We start from the raw sequence: 23,950 nt of genomic DNA, 5'->3' as shown, positions 1-23,950 counted from the left end.
ATGGGGTATGTCCCAGTAAAATGTCAAAATTGTGTTTTCTGATTCAAGTCTGCCTGTTGCTCAAAGCTGGGAAGCTGCTGATTTTAGCACCGCAAACCCTTTGTTGATGCCATTTTCAGGGGGAAAACCACAAGCCTTCTTCTGCAGCCACTTTTTCAATTTTTTTTGAAAAAAACGAAATTTCCCCTGTATTTTAGCCAATTTCTTGGCCTCCTTCAGGGGAACCCACAAAGTCTGGGTACCTCTAGAATCCCTAGGATGTTGGAAAAAAAGTACGCAAATTTGGCTTGGTTAGCTTATGTGGACAAAAAGTTATAAGGGCCTAAGCGCGAACTGCCTCAAATAGGCAAAAAAAGGCCTGGCACAGGAGGGGGAAAAGGCCTGGCAGCGAAGGGGTTAAAAACAAAATTGTGTTGTTTATAAAGAAGAGCATTGTGACAAAAACCCTTTATGGGCTTACAGATCTTGGTTGAAACCTGGAACCCTCTTCAACTTTCTTCTTTTAACCCTTTGGATGACAGTGTTTACAAGAACTGATGAAAAAGATCAGGGCAGGCTCTCTGTTGGATTTTTGTCTACTGGCAATTATGAGAACCATATACTCAGCAGTAGTACTTCCACTAATAAATCTATTGAACACATTCCTAATGCAGGGCTCAGCACTTAAACATTTAAAAATGCATTGATCATTCCAAAATTAAAAAAGCAAGGAAACAACATGAAGGTCTTTTTAAAACAAATAAAAAACTACCACCCCATTTCTCTACTCCACTCTTCATCGAAAATCATGGAAGCGCACGTAGCTCAGGCAGTATGAAACACGGTTAAAACTCAGAATTCCTTGACCCACTACAAGAAGGTTTTTATCCTGATCACAGTGAATCTGTGATTCTTTCTATAATAGATGACTTTAGGCTTGGCAGTGATAGTGGACAAAGCTTTGCTCTGGTTCTGTAGAATTTGACTGCAGCCCTCGATACGGTCAACCATAAGACTTGCGCGACCGACTGTAGGTAGCAGGACTTAGTGGTATTGCTTTTCACTAGATGACTTACCTCTTAGAAGATCAGGCACTGTTGGTTCAGTTAGGAGCTTCCACTGCAATTGAAACACATGCATCTTGTGAAGTCCCTCAGGCTCTTCATCAGACATTTATTTGATGTATGTGAGCCCCTTAACAAAAGAGTAGGTACCAAGAGAATGCAGACTGTAGAAATATGCAGATGATTCATAACTACTTCTCTGCCTTGATGGGGTATGGCTACACAATTGTAGCATCAGAACATCATGGTGTTCATTTGGAATTGGATGGGTGGCAATCAATTAAAATTAAACAAGGATAAAACTGAGATTGTGGTTCTAAACAACGGAGTAGACCTCGAGGATAGCTTTTTTTGGCTATCAAACAATGGAGACCCACCTAAGCTGAAGGCATCTGAAAAACAAACCTGGGTGACTTGTAGACAGTCGTCTGTCAATGACATTTCAGTTAAGAGCGGTAGTGTCCAAATGTTTTTACTTTACAATAAGTCTTACGATAATGTATGAAACTGTCGCTGGTTTAGAGAGGTCATAAATAGAATGCTTGATATACAATGAGCAATATGTCATTCAAACCAACATATCTGTGTGCTTGACCATTTCAAGAAATATTTCACATTTAATGTTATTGGTGTACAATATTTATTACTGTTGATATGCCTATGGGAGGATTCGGGTGTAGTGGGAGTCCTATGCCATCTTTTTAATTATTTCTATGCAATTCGCAGTTCACATAGGGGGTGGGGAGAGAAGGGAAAGGTTTAGGAGGCGTGGATAAACCCTAGTTATTTGCTGGTTCTAACTGTTTATTTTTGCTTTTCTTTTTCTATTTTTTTCCATTCTATCTCTGCTTTTTCATCTTTGTTCTTTTCCTCTTTATGTTTTTCTTCCCTTATTTCTTAATGGTTTCCTCTGGTATACACAGGGTACTAATACCTCCTTGTTCATACATGTTGTCGAATTTCAACTATACCCAAGTGCAAATTTCTTGAAACGATGCAACAGACCTGACTCATTGCAAGTAACTACTTTATATAGCAACTTATTTTTCATAGTTTGTGTTTCTCACTACATAGGTATACTGAATATTCGAATCCACTTGGGTATCATGACACGTAACAGGGTTTACAAGATGAATGTAAAGCTTACCTCCTGTTTTGTTTTAATGTACAATGCAATAAAATATTTCCAAATAAATAAAGGGACGACTTCTGCTTTCTGACCAGAAAAAACAAGAAATACATCCTATCAAGGACCCTTTTGGAATACATTTCCTAATCATCCCAAACTACTCGCAGAAACGCCTGCTCGAAGTTTTTCTGTTCAAGCACCCGCACTGTGGAATTCCCTTCTGGATCACGTGCAATTGGAAACTGAGTTCCTACCTTTTCAGAAGAAATTTAAAACGTGGTTGTTTAGACAGACTTCTCTCTACTAGGCTGGTTTCTTTCTGCCAGCTAATTTCCCTGCCCTGTTGTATCAGTGCAAAGAAAACATTGGTGAACGAGCACTTAATCAAGTCCAAATAACATATAGGGCCTCATTTCGACCCTGGCGGTAAATTACCGCCAGGGCAAACGCGGCGGTAGTACCGCCGACAGGCCGGCAGTACTCCGCCGTGTATTTCGACTGTGGCGGAACCGCCACGGTCTTACTGCCGGGACCGGCGGTTTACCGCCATGGATGTCCCGGCGGTAACAAACCTCCAGGGTAGCGCTGCAAGCAGCGCTGCCCTGGAGATTTGGACCCCCCTTACCGCCAGCCTGTCTGTGGCGGTAGAGACCGCCATGGAAAGGCTGGAGGTAAGGGGGATTGTGGGGCAGTGCAGGGGCCCCCAGGCACATCCCCACCCTGCTTTTCACTGTCTGCACAGCAGACAGTGAAAAGCACGACGGGTGCAGCTGCACCCGTCACACAGCCGCAACACTGCCGGCTCTATTAGGAGCCGGCTGCAATGTTACAGCTGACATCCCTGCTGGGCCGGCGGGCAGAAACTCTGTTTCCTGCCCGCCGGCCCAGCGGGGATGTTGAAATGCGGCCGGCGGGTTTGCGGCCGCATAGGTGGCCGCTTGGCGGTTCAAACTTGGTGGGCTGGAGCCGGTAGACACCGCCATGGAAAGGCTGGAAGTAAGGGGGGTCATGGGGCCCCTGGGGGCCCACGCACTGCCCATGCTCTTGGCACACTCTATCTCCTTAGCAAATATTGCTGAAAGATACCTAAAATGTGATGGATGGAAATGCTTTCACCAGTTCTTAACCACTAAGAATTTGTGCTGGTAGCATTTCAGTCTTCTGTCATGAGAGAAGGGGTCCAGACATATGCAGATCAGCCTTGACCCCGCCCCAATCTGGACTGCTAGAAACATGCCTTCTGCATTGGACAACAAGTGACTGCAGATACCTTTCAGGCTTGAAAGCCTTATCAGCAGGATGGACCTAGGCTACCGAGGTAGAGCGAGCTCAGGTCCCACCTTTGGGCTTATCAATCACACATATGGCAAATCACTGTGAGAACAAACAAATAATGGTTGAAAGGGCTTCTTAAAACTGAATTCTTTTGGGTAGCTGTTGTGTGCCATTATAAGAATAGACCAGCCATGAGAAAATTAAGTCTATGACCAGCTCTAAAAGGGACAATCCAACCCAAATTGATAGGCCTACAAGGCCCTTAGCTCTGTATGCGTAGAGACTTGAGCTGTACCCCCATAAATGAAGCATGGCAAAAACTAACCACATAAGGGCCTGCTTTCATTCCTGTGGTGGGACCAAGACTGATTTGCATTTGGTTGGTCTGCTTCTTTGATGGCACAGAAGTGCAAACAATGCTATCCACATGAAGACAGCAGTTAAGAAGCTCTGTCAGAAGCCTACAGCAGCAAAGCTTCCCCTTTCAAACAGGACGCTTGAAAACAAATCTAGAACTTTAAAACAGGTTAAAGGCTCTGTGCAGCTATTCTAACATTATACATGCATATTTTATTTGCGTCTTTTTGATCTGGAGAGTATGCACCATCATATATTTAACACCTTATACGTAGCCTAACTTTTTATGTCACTCTAAAAGGTGAATAACAGGCCTCTTTCCCTCGAGAAGATGCCACAAGAGCTGCAAAAAACCCTGTTCGGGCAACTGGCCCCCTACAGCTCAGACAAGTGATTGCGCGGGTTTGGTCTGTATTTGCGAGGTGGTTTTTGGAGCTATGTCTCAAGAAGTGCAAAGCTGTAGTTACAAAAGGAACCAGTCATTATAGCAGTTTCTACAAGAGGGTATCTACCACGTTCCCAATTATATGATCTCTCTCTGCAAACGTAGCTCCTTGAGATTGGATACACTGCAGGTTTCTCCAAGAGCACTGACATTCGAACACAATTAGCTTAACGCCCGACAGGATCACCACTGAGTCACAAATGCATTCTGCAGGAGTCTGAAAGCATTACAGAGGAGTTAGATATACATTAAGGGTCACTCCGAGATAAAATTCTAGCACAGTAATCAAGTCTTGAGATTTTCCTCCAGGAGTTAAACTGGCATGTTTGTGTCACTTTCTGAGTGTCGTGCCAGATGTAGGCAAACACATTCTGCTCATCTGTTTCCTGCAGAGTTTCACATTCCACTTATCTCACAGGCATCAGTCTAGAGATGGACACAGCCCTTCATGCCTCTCAGACTGCTGCCTTTATATTACCACATGCATTCAACAAACAAGTTACCTACCTTTGGTAACTCTCTTTCTGGTGAATACTCTATCTAATCACAGATACCTCACCTTTTGAATATTCCATAGGCGTCAGACTGGATCCAGTGGCATCGTACAGCTGCGTGTTGACTTTGTTCAGCTTTGGAAGTGACTTGTGGACCTACATATAGGTGCCACTCGAGTGTGTTTATGTCAGTTGCTTTCTAGGCTGTCCACACATCCAGGCACACAGCACAATAGTGAATTTGATTAGACCAGTGTACAGATATCTATCGTTGGTACCTTTTTAGGTGAAAAAGAGATCAGTTAACACAACAGGGAGGGTGGGAAGACTGATGAGAAATCTGTGGTTAGATAGACTAGGATAGTATTTACCAGAAAGAGCATTACTGAAGGTAAGTAACTTGCTCTTCGGATAGAAATTTCTAACCACAGATTCCTTACCTTTTAAATAAATACAAAAGCAGTACCTCCCAGGTGGAGGGTATATGAACTGGCTCAAACCAAAAGGTCCTGGAGGACTAAGCAAGCAAAATTGCCATTTCGACCAACCTGGCTGTCCAGGCAGTAGTGCTTTGTGGAAGTATTGAGTGATGCCAATGTAACAGGCTGGCAAATATGTAGAAAAAGCACTCTGCATGCCTGAGCAATGGTAGCAGCCTTGGCTCTGGTCGACAGAGCCCGCAAAACCTCTGGGGGCTATTTCATGGCTAATGCATAGCAGGTTTTAATGCAGCGCATGATCCAAAGAGAGAAATTCTTCTTTTGCACTGCCTTGCCTTTCTTCGCTCAAGTGAATCCATCAGCACAATGTTCCCTGGTACGATCAATGTAAAAGCAAAGGCCCTTTAACGTACTATCCAGCCATTGGGGTATCTCCTCTTCCTCCTTTCTTTCGGAATAAAGGAGCTCAGGTTCTCAGGACCAGGTATAAAACAGTGTATGTCGGGGGGCTGAGAGGGCTTGCAAGTCACCTGCAGTGCAGATGTTATGACGATGAAGCACACTGTCTTGAGGGTGAAAAGACATAATAGGAGGCTGTGCAGTGGTTCAAATGAAGCATACATCAGAAAGGTGAAGAGGTAAGGTCCTACAGAGGCATGATAAAGGGAGAGGGCAGGGAGTGGAAACAAATTTGCAAACTCTTAAAAAAACACATCGCAATGGGTAAGTTAAATGAAGAAGGATGATCTGGTAACTACAAAAAGGCAGAAATAGGCAACAGGTACCCCTTAACTGTGCCCAAAGCAAGTCCTTGCAGTGCTATGGGCAACACAAACTGCAACAATTTGGATAACTTGGCTATGAGTAGGTTAACCTGATGAGTACTGCACCAAACCACAAACTTGTCCCCATGATAGGCGTATCCTGATTTTGTTAAGGGACACCTGGCTGCCAAGATGACATCTACAACCTCAGGAGAGGGATCAAAGGCCATCAGCTGTTGCCGCTCATTCTCCAAGTATGGAGGTGAAGATTACACAGGCCAGGTGCAGGACCCTGCCTTGCTACTGTGAAAAAATATCCTCCTGGGGTAGCAGCCTGATCAGAGGACAGATGCTCATGCCCAGTAGTTCCAGATACCTCAATGTCTGTGCCCCTAAGATAGCCTGGACCCAGTCATTCTTGATCTTTACATTTCTGGGCAGGAGAGGTATTGGCAGAAAGGCGTACAGGAATCCTGAATTCTACTCTCAGTGGAATGCACCTCATTGAGAGACACCTTGGAAACTTTAATGTGCAAAAGAGCTGACATGGCAGTGAAGTAATGATTGAGGCACGGTTCTTCCCATTTGTGGAAGCAACCTTGTAACACCTCCGGTGACAACTGCCATTTGTTGTCATATAGGCTTTGGTGGCTGAGTTCATCTGCCCTGACATTTAGAGATCCCACCTGGTGGGGTACCTCGAGGGAAATACCCTGGTGTTACAGCCATTTCCAGGGGCGTAGTGCTTACTGGCACGGGGTCCACTACCTCAACCGCCCTGTTTGGTGCAATACCACAATGCAGTGGTGCTGTCTGTAAACACCTGCACCAGTCTCCCTTTGATGATTCGTATGAAGGCCTTCAATGCCAAGAAGATGGCCTACAGCTCCAGAAGTTTGATGAGGAGCCAATAATCAGCTGGAAACCAGATGCCTCTGATCTCCTTCTCTCCCAAGTAGTCACCCCAACTCGAACAATGCATCGGTCACCACTGTTACCTCAGGGTGAGGTGGAGCAAGGGTTCTGTGGGTTCTGTGGCTGACCCAATCTCAGTCCAGCAACAGCAAATGCTGGTCTTTTACAGTCTCCTCCAAAATCTGGATGTGATCTTAGAGGTCTCCCAGATGATATGCCCACTGGGACTTCAGATCCCACTGTGTAGCCTGCTTACTTGACCAACAGGATGCAGGAGGCCATCATTCCGAGCAGCTTCAGAATCACCATCACTGAGATCCAGGGCAGAGGATGAAATATCAGGACAATAGACCGAATGGCCTAGGGTCTTCATTTGAGGGGGGCATTAAAACTGCAATGTGTCCATAATCTCTCTGATGAAGGGAGAGTCTGTGAAGGCATCATGTGTGACTTTGACAGGTTTATAGTAAAACCACCAAAACTAAGAGGTTCGCTGTAGTCTTGAGGTGGGTGACGACTGCCTGGGGCGAGTTCTCCTTCAGCAGTCAGTTGTCGAGGTAGGGGATAACTGAAACCACTGACATCTGACGGTGTGCTGCAAACAATGCCATCCTTTTAGTCAACACCTGAGGAGCACTTGTGAGGAATAAAAGGGAGCACAGCAAACTGAAAACGCTTCTGCCATACTGTGACCCGCAAATAGCACCTGTTGGCCTGCAAGACAGGAATGTTGAAATAAGCATCCCACAGGTCAAACGCTACCATCTAGTTTTCAGGGTCAAGGGCAGATAAGGCCTAGGCCATGGTGAGACTCTTGAATTTGTATTTTGCAGGAAGGCATTAAGAGGGATAAGGTCTAAGGAACAAAGACCTCTGTTATCCTTTGGCACCAAAAACATAGCTGGAGTAACATTCAAAGCCTATTTCTGATGCTGGCAGCCTCTCTGTGGCTCCTTCTGGCACTTCCTGATGCCAAAGGGACAGATGGTCCTCCATCAGCAAATCTAAGCATGGTGGAAGGTACAGTGGGGTGATAAGAAAAGGTAGGGCGTAATCCTGCTGGACTATCTATAGGAACAACTTTTCCAAAGTTAACGTCTGCCACCCAGGCAAAAATTGTGGATCCTACCTCCAGTAGGGTGGCCGTTTTCCTTGAAGGACACATCAAAGAGGTTTTAAGCTTGTAACTGAAAGTAGGATGGAAGACTACTACACGCTTCCCCTGTTGTCCGCGTGGTCTGTGGCTACCGTGGAATCAGCCACGAAAAGGCGAAGTGTTTGCCAGGCAGGCTAAACTTGATGTTGATATTGGAAGCCCCTAGTATATGTGCAGGGAGGGGGGGAAACTGTTGTTGCAGCTGATACGGAATGGTGGACAGGCCCAAGGAACGTTCCATGGCCCTAATATCCTGAAAGTTCTTAAAGGCTAAGTCTGCCATCTCATGCAAAAGAAAAGGGGCATCAAAAAACATGTCCATTGCTGGAGAAGCCAGTGGACCTCATCCAAGTGTGCCTCCTGAGAGCCACACTGTTGCCAGTTGCCATGCCTAGGCAATCTGTGGTGTCCAAGACACAGCACATGGTACATTTTACTACATCACGGCCCTCCTGAATAGCCTGTGTATCAGAAACAACCAGTAGAACTTTCAGACAGAGACCCAAAGGTTATGACTATTACGCTCTAAGAGGCAGCTGCCATTAACAGAGAGGATTGCCAATCTGGTTGATGAAAATGGTTGAAGAAGACTTGCGCTTCCCAAAGGTTTCAATACACTTTGATTCCCTGACTGGTGGTTTGCTACAGAAGGCATTCATTTTGACCTTACTCATTGGGGTCTGCATGACTATGCTCTCAGGCATGGGATGCTAAATCAAGAAGTACATGGTATCTGCTGCTCACCCAGGCTGAAGCACCTCAGTGAGGACATTAGTCTTAGCTTTCATATTGGGTAACTGAAGGTCCAGTTCCTTGGCCACCCTTCACATGACTATGGTGAAGGAGGCACTTTCTTCCATGGCAGGGCCCAAGGGGAAACAGGCCCATTGTCTGGCAAAGTGTCCAGACCACTGGTGTCCTGAAGATTCTTATACAAGTTGTCAACTCTTTATGGCTGGGCAAATTCATCCCCAGCATCATATTCATCATTGCCATAGTCTGTTCCAAGTAAAGTATGAAGTATTTGGGCCCTTGCTTGAAGCAATGCAAAGTATCAGAGTCTGACGGGTTGCCCAAAGGTTGTGGCAAAACCAATGAGGGCACGGCCTCAGTCAGAGTCGAAGGGGTGCCAACTCTGAGTCATAAAGGACAATAGGTTGCGCTTCATTGTCCAGTGTTAACATCGGCATTGAAGCTTCGGCATCTGGTGTGACTGGTGGCACCAGGATCAGAGTTGGCAGCAAAGCCGGTGCAGAGCCTTTAGCTGGTCCTGCTGGCACAGAGGGCGGAACTTTCTGGTGGAGGCCCTCACAGTTCTGTGACAATGAATGGAGGCGTGCCAGAGGGAGCGAGGAATGTGCCAAAAAGCTGCAGCATGGCTTCACAGAATTCTTTGCTTTGCTGTAGCTACGTCTATAACCCCAAAAAGTCAGGTCACCTTGAGACAAAGATCATATCCGGCTCAAAAGAGGAATGACTTTAGCAGCTAGACCAGGAGGCATTCTGAAGAATCTTAAGATAAATACCTCATAAAGAGGCAAGGGAAAACTCCAGGTCCGCAATCATTAGCGCATAAGAAAAGGAACTGATGTGTGTGTGCTTGAGTGGCGCCTACATGATGTTTTGCGTGTCACTTCTGGAATGGAACTACATCAGCATGGAGCCACACAACACCACCTACCTGCACACAGTGGTAAGCTCAAATTCTGGATCCAGTCAGACACCTGGGGAATATTCAAAAGGCAAGGAATCTGCAGTTAGAAGTATCTTCAGAAATCAGAAATATCTTTTAGAGTGTCACATTGTCAATGTTGAGGAGTGTCACTCTTGTGGCTTTGATACATTCTGCATGCCTTGTAGATCACCGTCTTAAATTTGGACATTGCAAAAGTATCCTTTTATTGCATTACACATATGAATATTGTATATGTTGTTCCAGAAAAACAGCGGCGAGTCCTGCATATCTCTATGAATTGCAATTGCATGACTTAAAGTACTACTCTAAATTTTCGTTCTTCAGTTGTTTAACAGTGTTACCATAGAGACATAAGTATGGCAGCCATGGTTTAAATGTTTCATACATTGCAAGTTATAGACAGACACGTCTTATGTGTATCAGCATCAGGAGTTATAGAAGAAAGCTGTGAGTGTCTCAGGCTTTAGAACAAACTTGCAGACAGAATCCTTCTGCTTGTTTCTGGTTCTCACTCAAAAGTGGACTCTAAATCAAGCATCTTTTTAGAGTTTTTTCTGTGTTTTTACATCTCCCAGGCTTCACCTCACCTCTCCGTAGGTCTCTATGGCTGGAATCCAGAGATGTTTCAGCCCAAGCCCCTCTAGGTCATAAATCATCACAAAGCCTTCAGTGTGTTTACCGAACTGCAAGAGACAAAGAAAATGTTACAATGGAGAGGATGTTTAAGAGATTCAAAAGAAATTTAGAAGAGGCATTAAATTGTTGTTACATTCAAGAAACTGTCCTATTACAGACCAGGCACTACCCTGACGCTTTCCGAGGATGTGGAAATCTCAAAACACTACATTAGGAAGACCTCAAGATGAGTAAATCTACCAGAGACCCTAGAGTCAAGGCTCTCCCATGCACAGCAGATAGAAAATGAACATACAAAGATCTTTAAAAATGTAACACTCCACAGTGAATGAAAAAAAACAAGTAATGATTTTTGATCTATTGAATGAGAGATTCATATGGTGGCAAGTACAAATTATGCATAAAGGGACTATGCATTCAAATTAGCAAGAAGTGCAGGTATTCACGGTATACAACAGGAGGGTGATAATCAGATTCTCAAAACAGATCCTCTCAAAGCCTGGTGCATGGATTTTTAACAATGTGGACAAATTGGCGGATTGCCACACTCCATGCTCAAGGAGAACTATTCAGTGACAACGATGTCTGCTTCCTAATTGTGTCTTAGTATACAACCAACCGTAGAGCTCAAGAAAACTTTGAGTATATACACAGAAAGGTAAGACCAGCAGCCAAATGCAGGTTAAGTTACCACATCAGTGGTAAGGCATTATCTGAAATATTGTCTAGTTTTTGAACCTGCCTCATTAGAAGAACAAGAATGATAGCATAGAGACAGTCTAGAGATGGGCTATAAATATTGAAAATTGTTTAACAGGGTGGTTCAAATAATGGGTCCTTCATAAAAGGCTAATTGTTTGAGTTTGTATTTTTATCAACTAATTACAAATAATATAGTAAAAGAGGCAGGGAAAATTACCTTGTTGGTGATTCCTGTACCTTTAGTCCTAGCTCCCCCTCTAGCAAACTGACTGGAAATTGCTTGCAGAGGAAAGGAAGAAAAGAGTTTCTAAAATAACACTATTGTTTTAAAAGAATTTGAAAATCCTCCTCACGTATGAGCTCCCCAATATTATACATTTGCCACCAGACACCTCACACAGTTCCGGCATTATTATCCCTGAGGTGTATGGTTGCAGTATGACCAGTACAATAGGGAGGACTGCTGGTTTCCCTGGGGTTGTGAAGGGGGGACAGCAAGGACTATGAATACTGGAATCCCTGTGAAAGTAATTATTTTGACATTGTGTCTCACGGGTTGGGTAGACTAGTTTCACGTTATAAAACAGAAGGAATGCATAAGACAGGAGATATAGAGACAGGCTTTACCTTAATGCTTTTTGCAGATTTTCCCCGCTGAAAAGCAGCATATTTTTCCAAAGATACTTAGTAGTGCTAGCAAACGAATGCAGAATAGACTATCCTGCTGCCCTTCAAAAGTCTGTGAGAGATGCAGTGCTTTGGAAAGACGCAGATAAAGCCTTGCATCTAGTGCAAGGAGCATGAGGTCTCTGAAAAACATTGTCAAATGAACAGAAATCTTCCTCGTGGTATGGCTTTGACCACTTTGTTGACTGAAGTGAGACTGCAAAATGTGAAATCATGTTTCAAAAGTCTGAAGGAACACTCCATCACAAACATGACAGATATCCCGTCTGCCGTATTACGGTCTCCATAGGATATAATGGGATCGTAATACGGCGGACGGGATATCCATCATGTTTCCCCATGGGGAACAGGGTCAAGACTGATTTGGATATGGCTGGGTCCATACTAGGGTGATATGGTGAGCAAAAGAACAATGGATTAAACCCAGATCTGTGACTGGCGGTGAGTGTTTGAAAAGTTTCAGCACTTCGTCCATCATTCTTTTGTGCTGCTAAAGTTGCTGTAAGTGGCCAGGGTATGCTCAGATGTGGGTCCCTTGTTCAGTGTGCCACAGGATTCAAGCTAGCCTGGATGATGAGGGGTGATACCCCAAATCCAGTCCCTGGATGCTTGTTTACGGTCCAGGAAGGACCTGGCCTGGCAGTCCAGGCTGGACTGTTCCCATGGGGAACAGGGTCAAGAATGATTTGCATATGGCTGAGTCCAACCTGAGGTGGCATGGTGAGCAAAAGAACAATGGATTAAACCCAGATCTGTGACTGGGGGTGACTGTTTGAAAGGTTTCAGCATTCCGTCCATCATCATTTTGTGTTGCTAAGAAATAAATCAGGCCATATGTTCTTTCCAGATAAAACCTAAGTATTCAAGGTATCTTAGGTGTGTACCTTTTTTTCGGCCAAAGAACCACCAGGTATCAGCTGGAATTCCAGCAAGACAATATTGTTTTCATTTTTGTTCAAATCTTTTAGATGCAGGAAAGGGCCATTTAAAGAACTACCCTATCCTTATGGAGAATGAAATAAATTTCCTCAGAAGAAGGAGCATGAAGCTATGGCTACAAAAAGGCTACCTTCCATGTTAACAATTATTTATCACAAGAGGACATAGTGCCAAATGGCTTGTTCATGAGTGGGACCAAGATAGGATTCAAACCACTCTGGGAAACAAGGCATATAACAGTATGATATTTATGAAGAGCAACTTTGAAACAACGGCTCACTATCTCATTTTGTAAGGAAAATGTTTCAGAAAATATGTTTAAATAAGCTACAGTGACCAAGTAATGTGAACACAGATGTACTTCAGTAACTGTAGAGGGCAAATGTTCAATGAAAGATGAAACGAAGTTTGATGATGAATTCAGATCACTTAAAAGCATAATTTGGCCTGGACTGTACCCATTGGAGCAGAACCAAGACTTATTTGCCCAACATGCCACCTCAGATGAGACCCAGCAATATGAAAAAGAACAATGGTTGGACTGCTACCCATAGCAAATGCCAGAGGTTAGACAAATTGCAAGCATTGCTCCCATCACTTTTTGTGTGTTTAATGTAACACCCTAAGTGGCCAAAGGTATGCCTAGATATTGGTCCCTTGCTTACTGTGCCACTGGAGCTAAGCTGCACCTGACAAAAGATGCCCAATCAGCCACAACTGATCTTTGGTTGTTTGTGTTTAGTTTCTGAGAGCATTTATAGTTTTGGAGAACACCTGGCTTGGCAGTTTGGTCCAGACTGTTCCTATTGGGGCAGGACCAAGACTCATTTGCATTTTGCCAGGCCCAATCCTGGAATGGCATGGTAGGCAAAAGAACAATAGATTGGAACTCTTTCTGGTCGATTGCCAGTGTTTTGACTAATTGTAGACATTCCTCCCATCACTTTGTGTGTGTTTATTGGTAATACTAGACTGTAGGAAATTGTTTTCATTCTATTTTTCAACAGTGATGTTGGCAACGTACAACATAAAATGCATCTGTACTACACAAGAAGGGCATACGCAATCCTACAAACACGATTCATCTAGCAAATGAGTTGTGGACAATGACTAAATCCATACTTTTGTTATTGTATTGTTTTTCAATCAATGATAACGTGTATCGCTCAAAATAGTTGTGTGCCCCCCCAACGTCGACATGAAAATGGATGTCAGCCACCGTTGAAGAAACTAGAAAATATCAACCAGTTTGGCCTTTTGTATGTCATGTGGGTACATGTTTGCTGTTGTCATACTCAAGTCCCAGATAACCAGTTCCCTATTGGTGGGTCAAAAAGGTCGGCTTGATGTACTCTAGTCGGTTGCGTTTTTTATGTCTTATAGAGTATATAGTTATGTTTACAGTTCTACACATTTTACCACGCATTTACTTTCGATATAAATTGTGTCATGTTCATTTTGTTTTAATTCTGTGGGGGCACGATTATTCTTGGAGATGAATATCATGAACCACAACATAACACGCATGTTTGTAAATTAAAGTTCTGCTCTCCAGGAAGTCTCTTTACACTACTGACCAGGCGTGCACCGCCCATCGGGCTCAAAGAGTTTTAGCCCCACCATAAGTCCCTAAATACCCCCCAAGTCATCTCTGTATGCTTTATCCAGGACTGATGAAGCCTCCCGGGCACACACAATTCTTGAGCTGCTGTGGGCTTGGATGAGCAGATTACACAGGTGTTTAAAAGACCATTTAGTAGTTAACGAGGCTTTATTGGTTTTGTTTCACCAGATCCTGTATGCCTCAGCGCCCCCACTCTGCCCGTTCCTAACAATTGTAAATTTGCTGCCACAGTGGGAGAAGCCTTTTGTGGAAAGTAACGTTAGGCACATCAAGAGGATGAATGTTTGTTGCAGGACCAGCAACTCATTTATTTCCCCCATTCCTGATTGATGCCACAATAGCAATAGTTTAAGCTATATCTGAAATCCCACTTGCCAAGCGTCAATAACATGCTGAGTTACTCAGAGTGTCTGGGAATACATCCTGCATTCAGACAACTCACCCTCACTCTCAGCTCACCCTTCACTTTCAATCTCACCCTGCACTGACAGGGATCACACTACTCACCTCTCACCATGAACTCATGGCGTTCACCCTGCACTCACATGGCGCTCCGCTCTCCTGTCACACTCATCGCTTTCCCTGCATTCAGTCTTAAACAAGCACATCACTCATTCCTCCCACTGTACACTTTCACCTGCATCCAAACTTAAATGGGCACATTACTCACTTTTCACTCACTTCTCTCATCTGACACCCAGAAGGGAATGCCTCTCACCGTGTGCTCACTTAGGCACTCAAGTCACCCACAGAAAGCACTATTCACTCACCTGAGCACACCACTCATCTTGCACTCACACCACTCCAACAGGCACAGCACTAACCCTGGATTTACACCACTCACTGTGCACTCACACAGGGAAATCATTCAACAAGCACTCACAGAGGCACTCCGTTCACCCTGCGCTCACGCAGCCCATCGTGCCTGGACACAGGCCCCATAGTCTGCCAGAATTCACAGGGATACACCACTCACATTGTTGTTACTCCTCTCGCCATGTGCTCGCCAGTCACTCCCGCAATTCACCCTTCAATCTCACTGCTCATACTGCACTCACGCAGGCACACTGGTCACTTAGCACTCACATAGGCCCACCACTCACCCTACATTTACACCACTCACCCTGCACTCATTCCTTTCACTCTGCATGCACTCCTCTCATCTGGCACTCACATGAACCTGCCACTCACTTTGCACTCATGCAGCTCACCTTGCACTCATATCAGCACACTTTTTGCCTTACTCATACCACTCACACTACACTCACACTATTCACCATCAACTAGTCCCTGACATGAGTACACTTTATATGCTGCACACAAAAAAATTACAAAACTCTTTTGAATATACATATATTCCTGCTAAGCCACCCACAGAATACCTGCTCTTTGTTGTACTAGATGTCTAGTAAGTTATTTCCAAAACCACGGAGCTGGTGCAAGAGGCGAGAAAGTACTCCGGCTGTCTCCGGCCGGCCAAACATACATGCGCAGTAGGCTCTCTGCAGCCCGGCAACACAGTTGCTGGGCTGGAGAAAGCCTGCACAGGCTCCCATTCTGCCTGGTAGTGCCCAGCCAGAGTGCTCCCAGCCAATCGTGACGCTGCTCTGTGCAGCGTCAGGATTAGCCGCAGGGTAGGCTGAGAGCCTGTGCCTGCCTGCAGCCTGAGGAGACAGAGGAGAGAAGAGGAGGACGACGCAGTTTATTTTTAATTTTTTAATTTTTTAATTTTTTTAATTTAAATTTATTTACCACCCCCGCGCGCTACCCGTCCCGCCCCCTGTAACCATGCGAGCCGTGACTGGATGGCAGGCTGTGAGCTGGTGAGGGAATTGAGTCGGCCAACAGTATATTATGAGTGGAGGAAATAACACTGTAGAGGCACTTTTTAATCTCACACCTGGGCCTCATTTGCCTGCATATGGTCGTTCTGTTTTTGGTGCTGCCGAAGCCACAAAGTAGATCAACATTCGGGCACCGTTGACCTGCATGGTGGTAGTGCTCTGGGAAAGGCGTTAACACAGTGAAAAGCTATCAAAGGCTGTGGGGATGGGTAACAAGTTTGTAGGACACTGGGACTCAAGCCCTAAGAATATTTCTGCTAAGAGGCTGTGGATTGTGAAAGGACACCAAAGCCTGGGTCCTGAATGGGAACACAGGCCCCAGCGTTGAGGTTTTCTGTTCATCTTATCAATAAGACACATTCAGTTACTGCTGCTACACAGCATGACCAAAGGAGGGGTGAGGTGGTATTTGGTGCTACAACATTGGCCCGACAGAATGTCATTGTTTAGGCAGTCATGTCTGTTAGCAAGCTCCAATGTTCTAGATGAGTTTTAATGTTTGCCAGTTATCACTTAAATTCACCTGCACATGAAATACGATCTTCGCTTTTTCACTGATTAACCTTGATTGTTTACAAAAACGTAGCCTGAATATGACAAACAAACTTGACTTTAAACTTTTTCATAGTTGCCCATTGTCTTGTGTGCCACCTTCAGCCAGTCCTGGCGTTCCGTTCACTTTGTTTCATTCTGGACATGCAGTATTTTTGTTTTTTTACATTGCAAAGTGATTTTGGATAAAAAATCCATGGTTGCAGAAGTCGTCAAGCATGTCATAGGAATGCTGTGAGATTACCTTTTAGAAAGTGGATTAGTTCATTTTCAATACTGTAGCTGCTTGATCCACATGTGAAACCAAATATAAGCCTTTTTTAAGGATGTGCACTTTTTCATTCACATCATACTTTAACAATCACTGACAAGGCCATTTGCTACCATTTTTTAATAGTGTACACAGCAAATGTTTACTAGGCTTTATAGAAGGAAAGACCAGGTATAGCAGGGGCAGCAGCATTGCAGCTTTTCTAACACAATGCAAGCAGATCGGACTAATGGGAGTGTGAGTGACAGTGTGTGCGAGTATGATAGAGTGCAAATGTACAAAAGAATATAAGCGATATAATGAGAATGAGCGTGAGAATGTCAGAATGAGTGTCTGTGGAGAATCTATATGTGCGAGTTTGTGTGTATGTATGGGCGGTATGCTTGCAAGTGCACTGCTGATCTGGCAATCAGGTAGTTATTCTTGCCTTATGGACAAGGGCACTAGTGGCATATGGATGGGAAGTGTTACCCATGGCAAAATGCACACCTTGACATGCTGCACATAATTCTTAGCATATGGGGCTCATCCATTGTAAAATGTTGGAACTGACATTTGAGGTAATTCTTGTTATAAAATACTTTGTATTCGTCTTAAAGAGGGGTGACACTAGCAATATGCTAACCCTTTCTATATCAGAGGTAATTGTTGAAGGTACTGATGACTAAGGATGGAGTATCCATGACAAACTTCTGGCACAGGCAGATGGTATGGAATCCTTGGCATAAGGGGCTCACCCATTAAAAAATGACGACCTTGGCATAGTAGAAATAATTTCTTACTAGGAAAGGCAAGGCTTCACTGGCACACCATGAAAGTACAGAAACATTTCATAAATGACTGTTCAGGTTCTATGGCATTATAGCAAATTTTCAAAAAAAATCTCAGCAGGGAAGCCCACGCTCCCCAAACCCACCTGCAAGAAGTCTGTTTACTCATTTTTAAATTAATTTGAGGAAAGTATCACACCCCGCCAGCACTAGTGAGCAAAATTGTCAGGGTGCAGAGGAGGCAGTTTTATTAAGAGTAGAGTCTGCATTGTTTCTGCAGAAATGACAGGAGCAGAGATTAGGCAAAGAAACACTGGATTGTCTAATTGTAAAATGGATATATTTACTTACATTTCAAAAGTGGCTAAGCTTGTTGCTCTCTTCCCCTACCTGTCATTCTTCCTCATTTATAGTGAAAGTTAAGCCATATGGCCCAGGCTACCCGAGTAACTCTGTGAATCTGGCTCCCGTGGTTGAGGGAAGCTGCCAGGTGTGGGCTGCTGCTGTTTGGAAATGTGAACGGAGACAGTGGCTTGGTGTGCAAGGGGGGATCGGGATGAGGCTGTTGGGGCTGCAGTAGCCGGTGTGCCATCGGATTGCTTGGATGGGAGGGCAGGACAAACTGCTTATTCTGCAGATCACAAATTAAAAGGGGAAATAAAAAACATGCGTAGATGCCTTTGCAGCAATTTGGTGGATGCTGCAGCTGTTCTGAATGAGGGAACGTCCTTATTGAGAAGCTCTTTTTAACAATGGGATTAGCCTATCAATAAAGACATGGTCCAAGCTATAGTTAATGCACACAGTGAGCAAGCTATGTCACTTTAACAACAATATTTGCCAATAAAATTACAGCATGGTAGAGGAGTCTTCCCATTGCAAACTGCAACATCATGAGATTTTTTAGGTGATCGAACTCCCTTCAGGAGGCAACAGCAGTAGAACAAACACGGGCCAGATTTCCAAGGCCCTTGCGCCTTCTTGCACCACACTAGCGTCATTTTTTTTACGCTAATGTGGCGTTAAAGAGGCCATTTTCCAACACCATAGTTACAAAGTGGCGCAATGCTAGACTTGCACCACTTTGTAACCCCATGCCCCATATTATATCTGCACCAGGTGTAATGTATGCAAAGGGGTGTTCCCACGCAGGGAGACTGCAAAAAATGGAGCAGTGAAATCTACAAAACTTCATTGTGACATTTTTTCCATCATTTTTAATGTCTGATCAGGGCAGGCGTTAAAGTAACGGGCCCATTGTAATCTATGGGCCTCCCTAGTGCTTTGCTGCACTAGTGCCATAATTTATGGTGGTAATCCAGCAAAGCCCCACAATAGCATCATAAATTATGACGCTAATGTGAAAACAAGTGCCATGGTGTGGCACATTGTAAATAGGGTGCAACCATGGTGTCGTTAGGTTGTGCAGGGGTGGCACAAGAAAAGTGGCACATCTAGACCAATGCATCACTTTTTTGTAGATTTGGCCCACTGTTTCTTGATGGCACCACACACCTTCTGCTCAATCAAATACTGTACTCACAGGTAACCAGCATGTGGGCAAAAACAGAGGTCTTCTGTCGGGAGTGCTTATTAAGGCTCTTTTTCTGTTGATTACAGAAGGTCAGATGACTTACAATGTAATGCCAGACCTAAAAAGTACATTTCTGAATCGCAGAAGTTCTTAAACACATCTATTAACTATGGTGCTTCAAAACAAAAGTGCATAACAGCACTATAAAAGTATCTTAACTTTTCCAGAATAACGGATGGGGTTATGGAGGACTGGTCGTTATCCACAGGCAGTGTAGCGGTTTTGGAACACTCTCAGTTTTATTGAAAATCACATTGTTTTCATTTCTTTGCTTTCATCCATTCATTGACAATAATGTTGCAGAATCGTAAATAGATGTCACGAAGGATGGAATCGTAGTCCCGTGGACGGTATTAAAGAAAAGATTGCAATAACGGAAACTAGCACAAGGAGCGGTTTTAGTTTGACCTGAATAAGGAAAATAATGAAAATAACAGAACTGACCCGTGTTTGAAAATAAGGTGCAAACAATAGATCTCATATTGTCCTGAGGAAGGTGGTCCCAAACATAGGATATACCACTGAAACGCGTCGACGCCTGTCAAATTACTGAACCCACTGGAACCACCCCATAAAGATTTGGAAAAACAATTTGGGGGAGAGGATATACCAAATTGTGGACAGAATAAGAGACTAGGGAATTGTCCTTGTTGAGTCTCCCATGTCATTGTCATATTTCTTTGATTCATTTCCTTTTTTGTGAATTTTATAGGATTCTATCCATGTGGCTTTTATAGGTTGTACAATATATATTTATGTGTTTTATATTTGTGGTTTTTATGGGATTATTAAAACAGATCTTTTTTAATTCAATTTCCTTTATCAAAATTGAGTATTTGTGATGTATGCATGCGGATTGTTAGGTGAAAAACGGATGTATGGTGTATTGTCCTCAAGGGAATATTTCTTATTACTGGAAACTGTGCCTGTCCCCTTGAGGCAGTGGTATAGTGGGGCCCTCTCTCACTTTTTGCCTGAGATTGAAGGTAGGTAGTCCACAGAGCACAGAGTCTCATCAGAATATGTATCCTTTCCAGTAAGAGCATATTCATGCAACATTATATTTTTCCTAAATTAATGTGATCTCTCTTAGGGTTTGTTCACCCCGTACATGTTTAGTGGGCTTTGGAAAATGTGTCATTACATAGTGTCATGAATACTAAACTGATGTATATTTGTGTCTCAATTTATAATCATTGAGCTAAATATATATTATTTCCTATAACTGCCCATGCGTATCCAGCACACACCTACAGTAATAGCATTTGCTCACCCTTTAAATGATGAGCAGCATGAATGTGTTGTTTTCTTTTCTTCTGAAGAACAACTTAGGAGCAGATAGCAGGGAAAGCTGACTAGAACTAGGAAAGCTATGAGCCCTGAAGCCTGGCTTGCATCCTAGGAACCTGACCTATGTCCTTGAGAGCTGACCTGTGGCTTGAAGATAGATACTTGTCAAAAGACCAGAACATGAGACTGGAGATCTGAACAGGAAGGGATAATGATGGGCCCCAAGATCACAAAACCAGACCCGCTAGAAGAGTTCCCAGGAAAAATGGACCTCCAACCACAGTAACTGACATGGCAGCATATTAGGACATCCTGATGCCTTGGCAGCACAGTCGAAGGCCTCACCACTTACCCTTGTGGTGTGCCTTGCACACCTGCATTACCTGCAACCCTCCAAATGATGTTCAACCCCTGCTTCCCTTTCCATTGCTCAATTACAATTTCAGCAGTGCTTTGTGCACAGTTCACTAGAAAACAAATCATAAAAACAACCAAAGTTACTCACATCTAACCTCCTGACTGCACAGAACTTCATCAAGGCTGAAAAAGCTTGTAGGCCAGTCCCATCACTGGCAGACTGATGTCCTGCTCATAAATGTAAGAATATTTTCATTAATTGCTCTGCAGCAAATCCAGCTAGAACTATTAACTCCTTGGATAAACGTATCTTCCCAAAAGATTTCCTTAAATCAAAGAGGACTTAAAAACAAGGGTTCCTTCTAACTTCTAGCCAAGAACCAACTGTTTCTAGGCAAAATAACTGAGTGATCGGCTTCAAGACAAATATCTACATTTGTACAAGAAAGTAACCTTCTCTCAGATTACCAAAACAGATTCTGGTATGACCATGGCACGAAGTGCTGAGTTCCACATGTGATGATTTAAACACTGCAATTTAATCAAATGGAGTACTGGCATGCCTTTTCCTTGACCTCTCCTTTGTCTTTGATTCTGTTCACCTCTACAGGGACTTGGAATTGGACCAATCTTCCTAACAATAACTTTGTACCTGTAGTTTACCTAGATCTCTACCATCGAGGCTGTCAACTTTGCCCATAATACTATTTTGAGGACCTGATTCAAACATTTCATCTTCTGTCCTGTCTAGGGTGAAGCCTTCAGTTACTGCTGTTTTGTCTGACCAAGTTAAGACCACCACGGATGCTAATATTGCTAACAGAAAAATTTGTGGGCACAGAATTACTTCTTGTTAGTGTCTAAAATTATTCGCTGCTGCAAAGCATTCAGAGACTTGACAGTGTCTGAAACCTGTAACCCCCTTGCCCCTCATACACACCTGTTTAAAAAGACTGCAAGGAAACAATGAAATCCCCTCATTAACAATTGTCTTGTATGGGGACCTTTGGGATATATTTCATTCTTTAAAAAAACCTCATCAGGTCATAATGCGACCAGCTCAGATAGAAAAAAGCTGTATCTCCCTGACATAGATAAAACTTTCATAGATGGTCCCAAATACATGTTATCCACCATACCCACAATGAAAGTAGGTCTTGCAAGGGAAGTGGTCATAACAAAGCAAAATTTCATGTTTGAAATAAGAAATAAATACAACCAGTAGGTCTTTAGAAAATCCCTGCTAAATGTAGTTTTAGACATGTTCTAACTTCTTGGAGACTAGTGCCCCTCTGGCAAAATAGGCAGCACATATGTAGTGTTCCTTTGTACACTATATAAATGTCCACACTCGCTCACTCAGACATGCCTGTACATCTTGAATGAGGCCATATCCACAATTCCACAATTATGTTTGGTGGCACACTGTCAAGTCAGTAGTAAGCAATCGAATGGCTGCCTTCCTGCATGTGTTTTAGCTACATTTCAGTCGACCCTCCTTTCAAAACAGGATCGACCTCAATTAATTTCTTGAAGGCTCTCTATCAAATCGGCCACCGTCTCACTCATATTGCTAATCAATCAGTACAGAGGCGTATTTAAAGTTCAAAAGGAAAGAGTTACCAACATACAAACCTTCCTGTTCCAAGCATTAGGTTAATTACAATCCTCTATCCAAAAATGTAACACTTTCATGCAGTCCTTCCCCTTCCCCAGTGCACACACTTAACTTGTGTAAAATGACACTAACTGCTAAATGTTTTGTAGAGAATTGGATTTAGACAACAACAAAAACTAAGGGGCTCATTATGAGTCTGGCAGCCGGACAAGCCGACCCCCAGACTCGCAATGAGAAGACTGCCATGGAACTGCCGGTCTCCCCACTAGAACCATTTACAAGGTTTCCAGTGGGCTGACCGGCGAAAACCAAGGTTTCCGATGGTCAGCTAAGAGGAAAATATGCGGCTGCATTGGTCTCGGGCCACATGGATCCAAGGCCTATGCCGTCACACAGGGGGGCCCCCTAGTACCATTGAAATACACACTGTGTGCAGACAGTGCGCATTAGGATCGTGCTGGGCATGGGGGCCTCTGCACTGCCTATGCTATTGGTGTGAGCAGTGCAGGGGCCCCTCTGTGGCCCCTGGCACTGGCTTTTAGCCATCCTTTCCATGGTGGGGTCCCCGACATGGAAAGGCTGGTGAAAAGCTGAGTTGCAATCAGCCAGGTGGCGCTGAGTTCAGCGCTGTCCTGGCTAAGTACAACTCCAACCGCTGTCACCCCATCAGGAACCATAATCCTGGCGGGGATAGTGGTCCCCTGGCGGGTCCACCCACCAGGGTTGTAATGTGGCGGTTGGACCACCACAGTTGTGGCGGTCCAACTGTCACCGTGAGGCTGACGGTCCTTAGACCGCCAGCCTTGTCATAAAGGTATTTTCAAATCTATTTTTCTACTCCTCGACTATAAGGAGGCATTGTGAGCAACCAAACAGGTGTTCTACCAAAATGCTGAGCGTAGAATATTAAGATATAAAAAACTAAGTGCTGGATATGGGCTACTGTTCCATTGTTAAAGTGTATATACGGGTATAGAGAGATTTACTAGTCTTAATCCCACATCTATGTACTTTGAGAAGATATATATATTCTCTAGAGTGAATCACCGCTTCCTTCTGGCAGCCATGTGTACCCTCTTTCGCTCAGCGATCACCTTCACTGACAGCCATCTACCTTTTTCAAATGTCATCTTCACTTTTCTCCAACTCGACATACCTCAACTATAATCGATGGAACCCTCTAGCTCGGGACTCCCCTTTTCAGCTTACAACCACTCAGCACCTTCCTTTTTAGATAGTCTTCTTTCTCCTTAATTCAAAACGTGCATCTAACAGTTGTCTCCAATCAGTTGAGATCAGTGCTCGTCTTCTCAGGCATTTGTCCACATTGCCTCCACGTTAAGACTTACAGT

General features: G+C 43.9%; 1 protein-coding gene across 1 annotated transcript in view; it reads right to left on the bottom strand.

The window, feature by feature from the left end:
- LOC138266167 (SEC14-like protein 2) overlaps positions 1-23,950 on the bottom strand; it is a 157,466-nt gene that overhangs the window by 62,275 nt on the left and 71,241 nt on the right. Inside the window, exon 6 of the mRNA XM_069214637.1 lies at positions 10,302-10,397. Within this exon, the coding sequence (XP_069070738.1) occupies positions 10,302-10,397 (96 nt within the window). The remainder of the gene's footprint in view (positions 1-10,301; positions 10,398-23,950) is intronic.

Source organism: Pleurodeles waltl, chromosome 11 (assembly GCF_031143425.1).
Source record: "Pleurodeles waltl isolate 20211129_DDA chromosome 11, aPleWal1.hap1.20221129, whole genome shotgun sequence".
In the NCBI taxonomy this organism is placed as follows: Eukaryota; Metazoa; Chordata; class Amphibia; order Caudata; family Salamandridae; genus Pleurodeles; species Pleurodeles waltl.
Note: the sequence above shows the minus strand (reverse complement) of the source record. Positions and strands in the feature narration are given on the sequence as shown.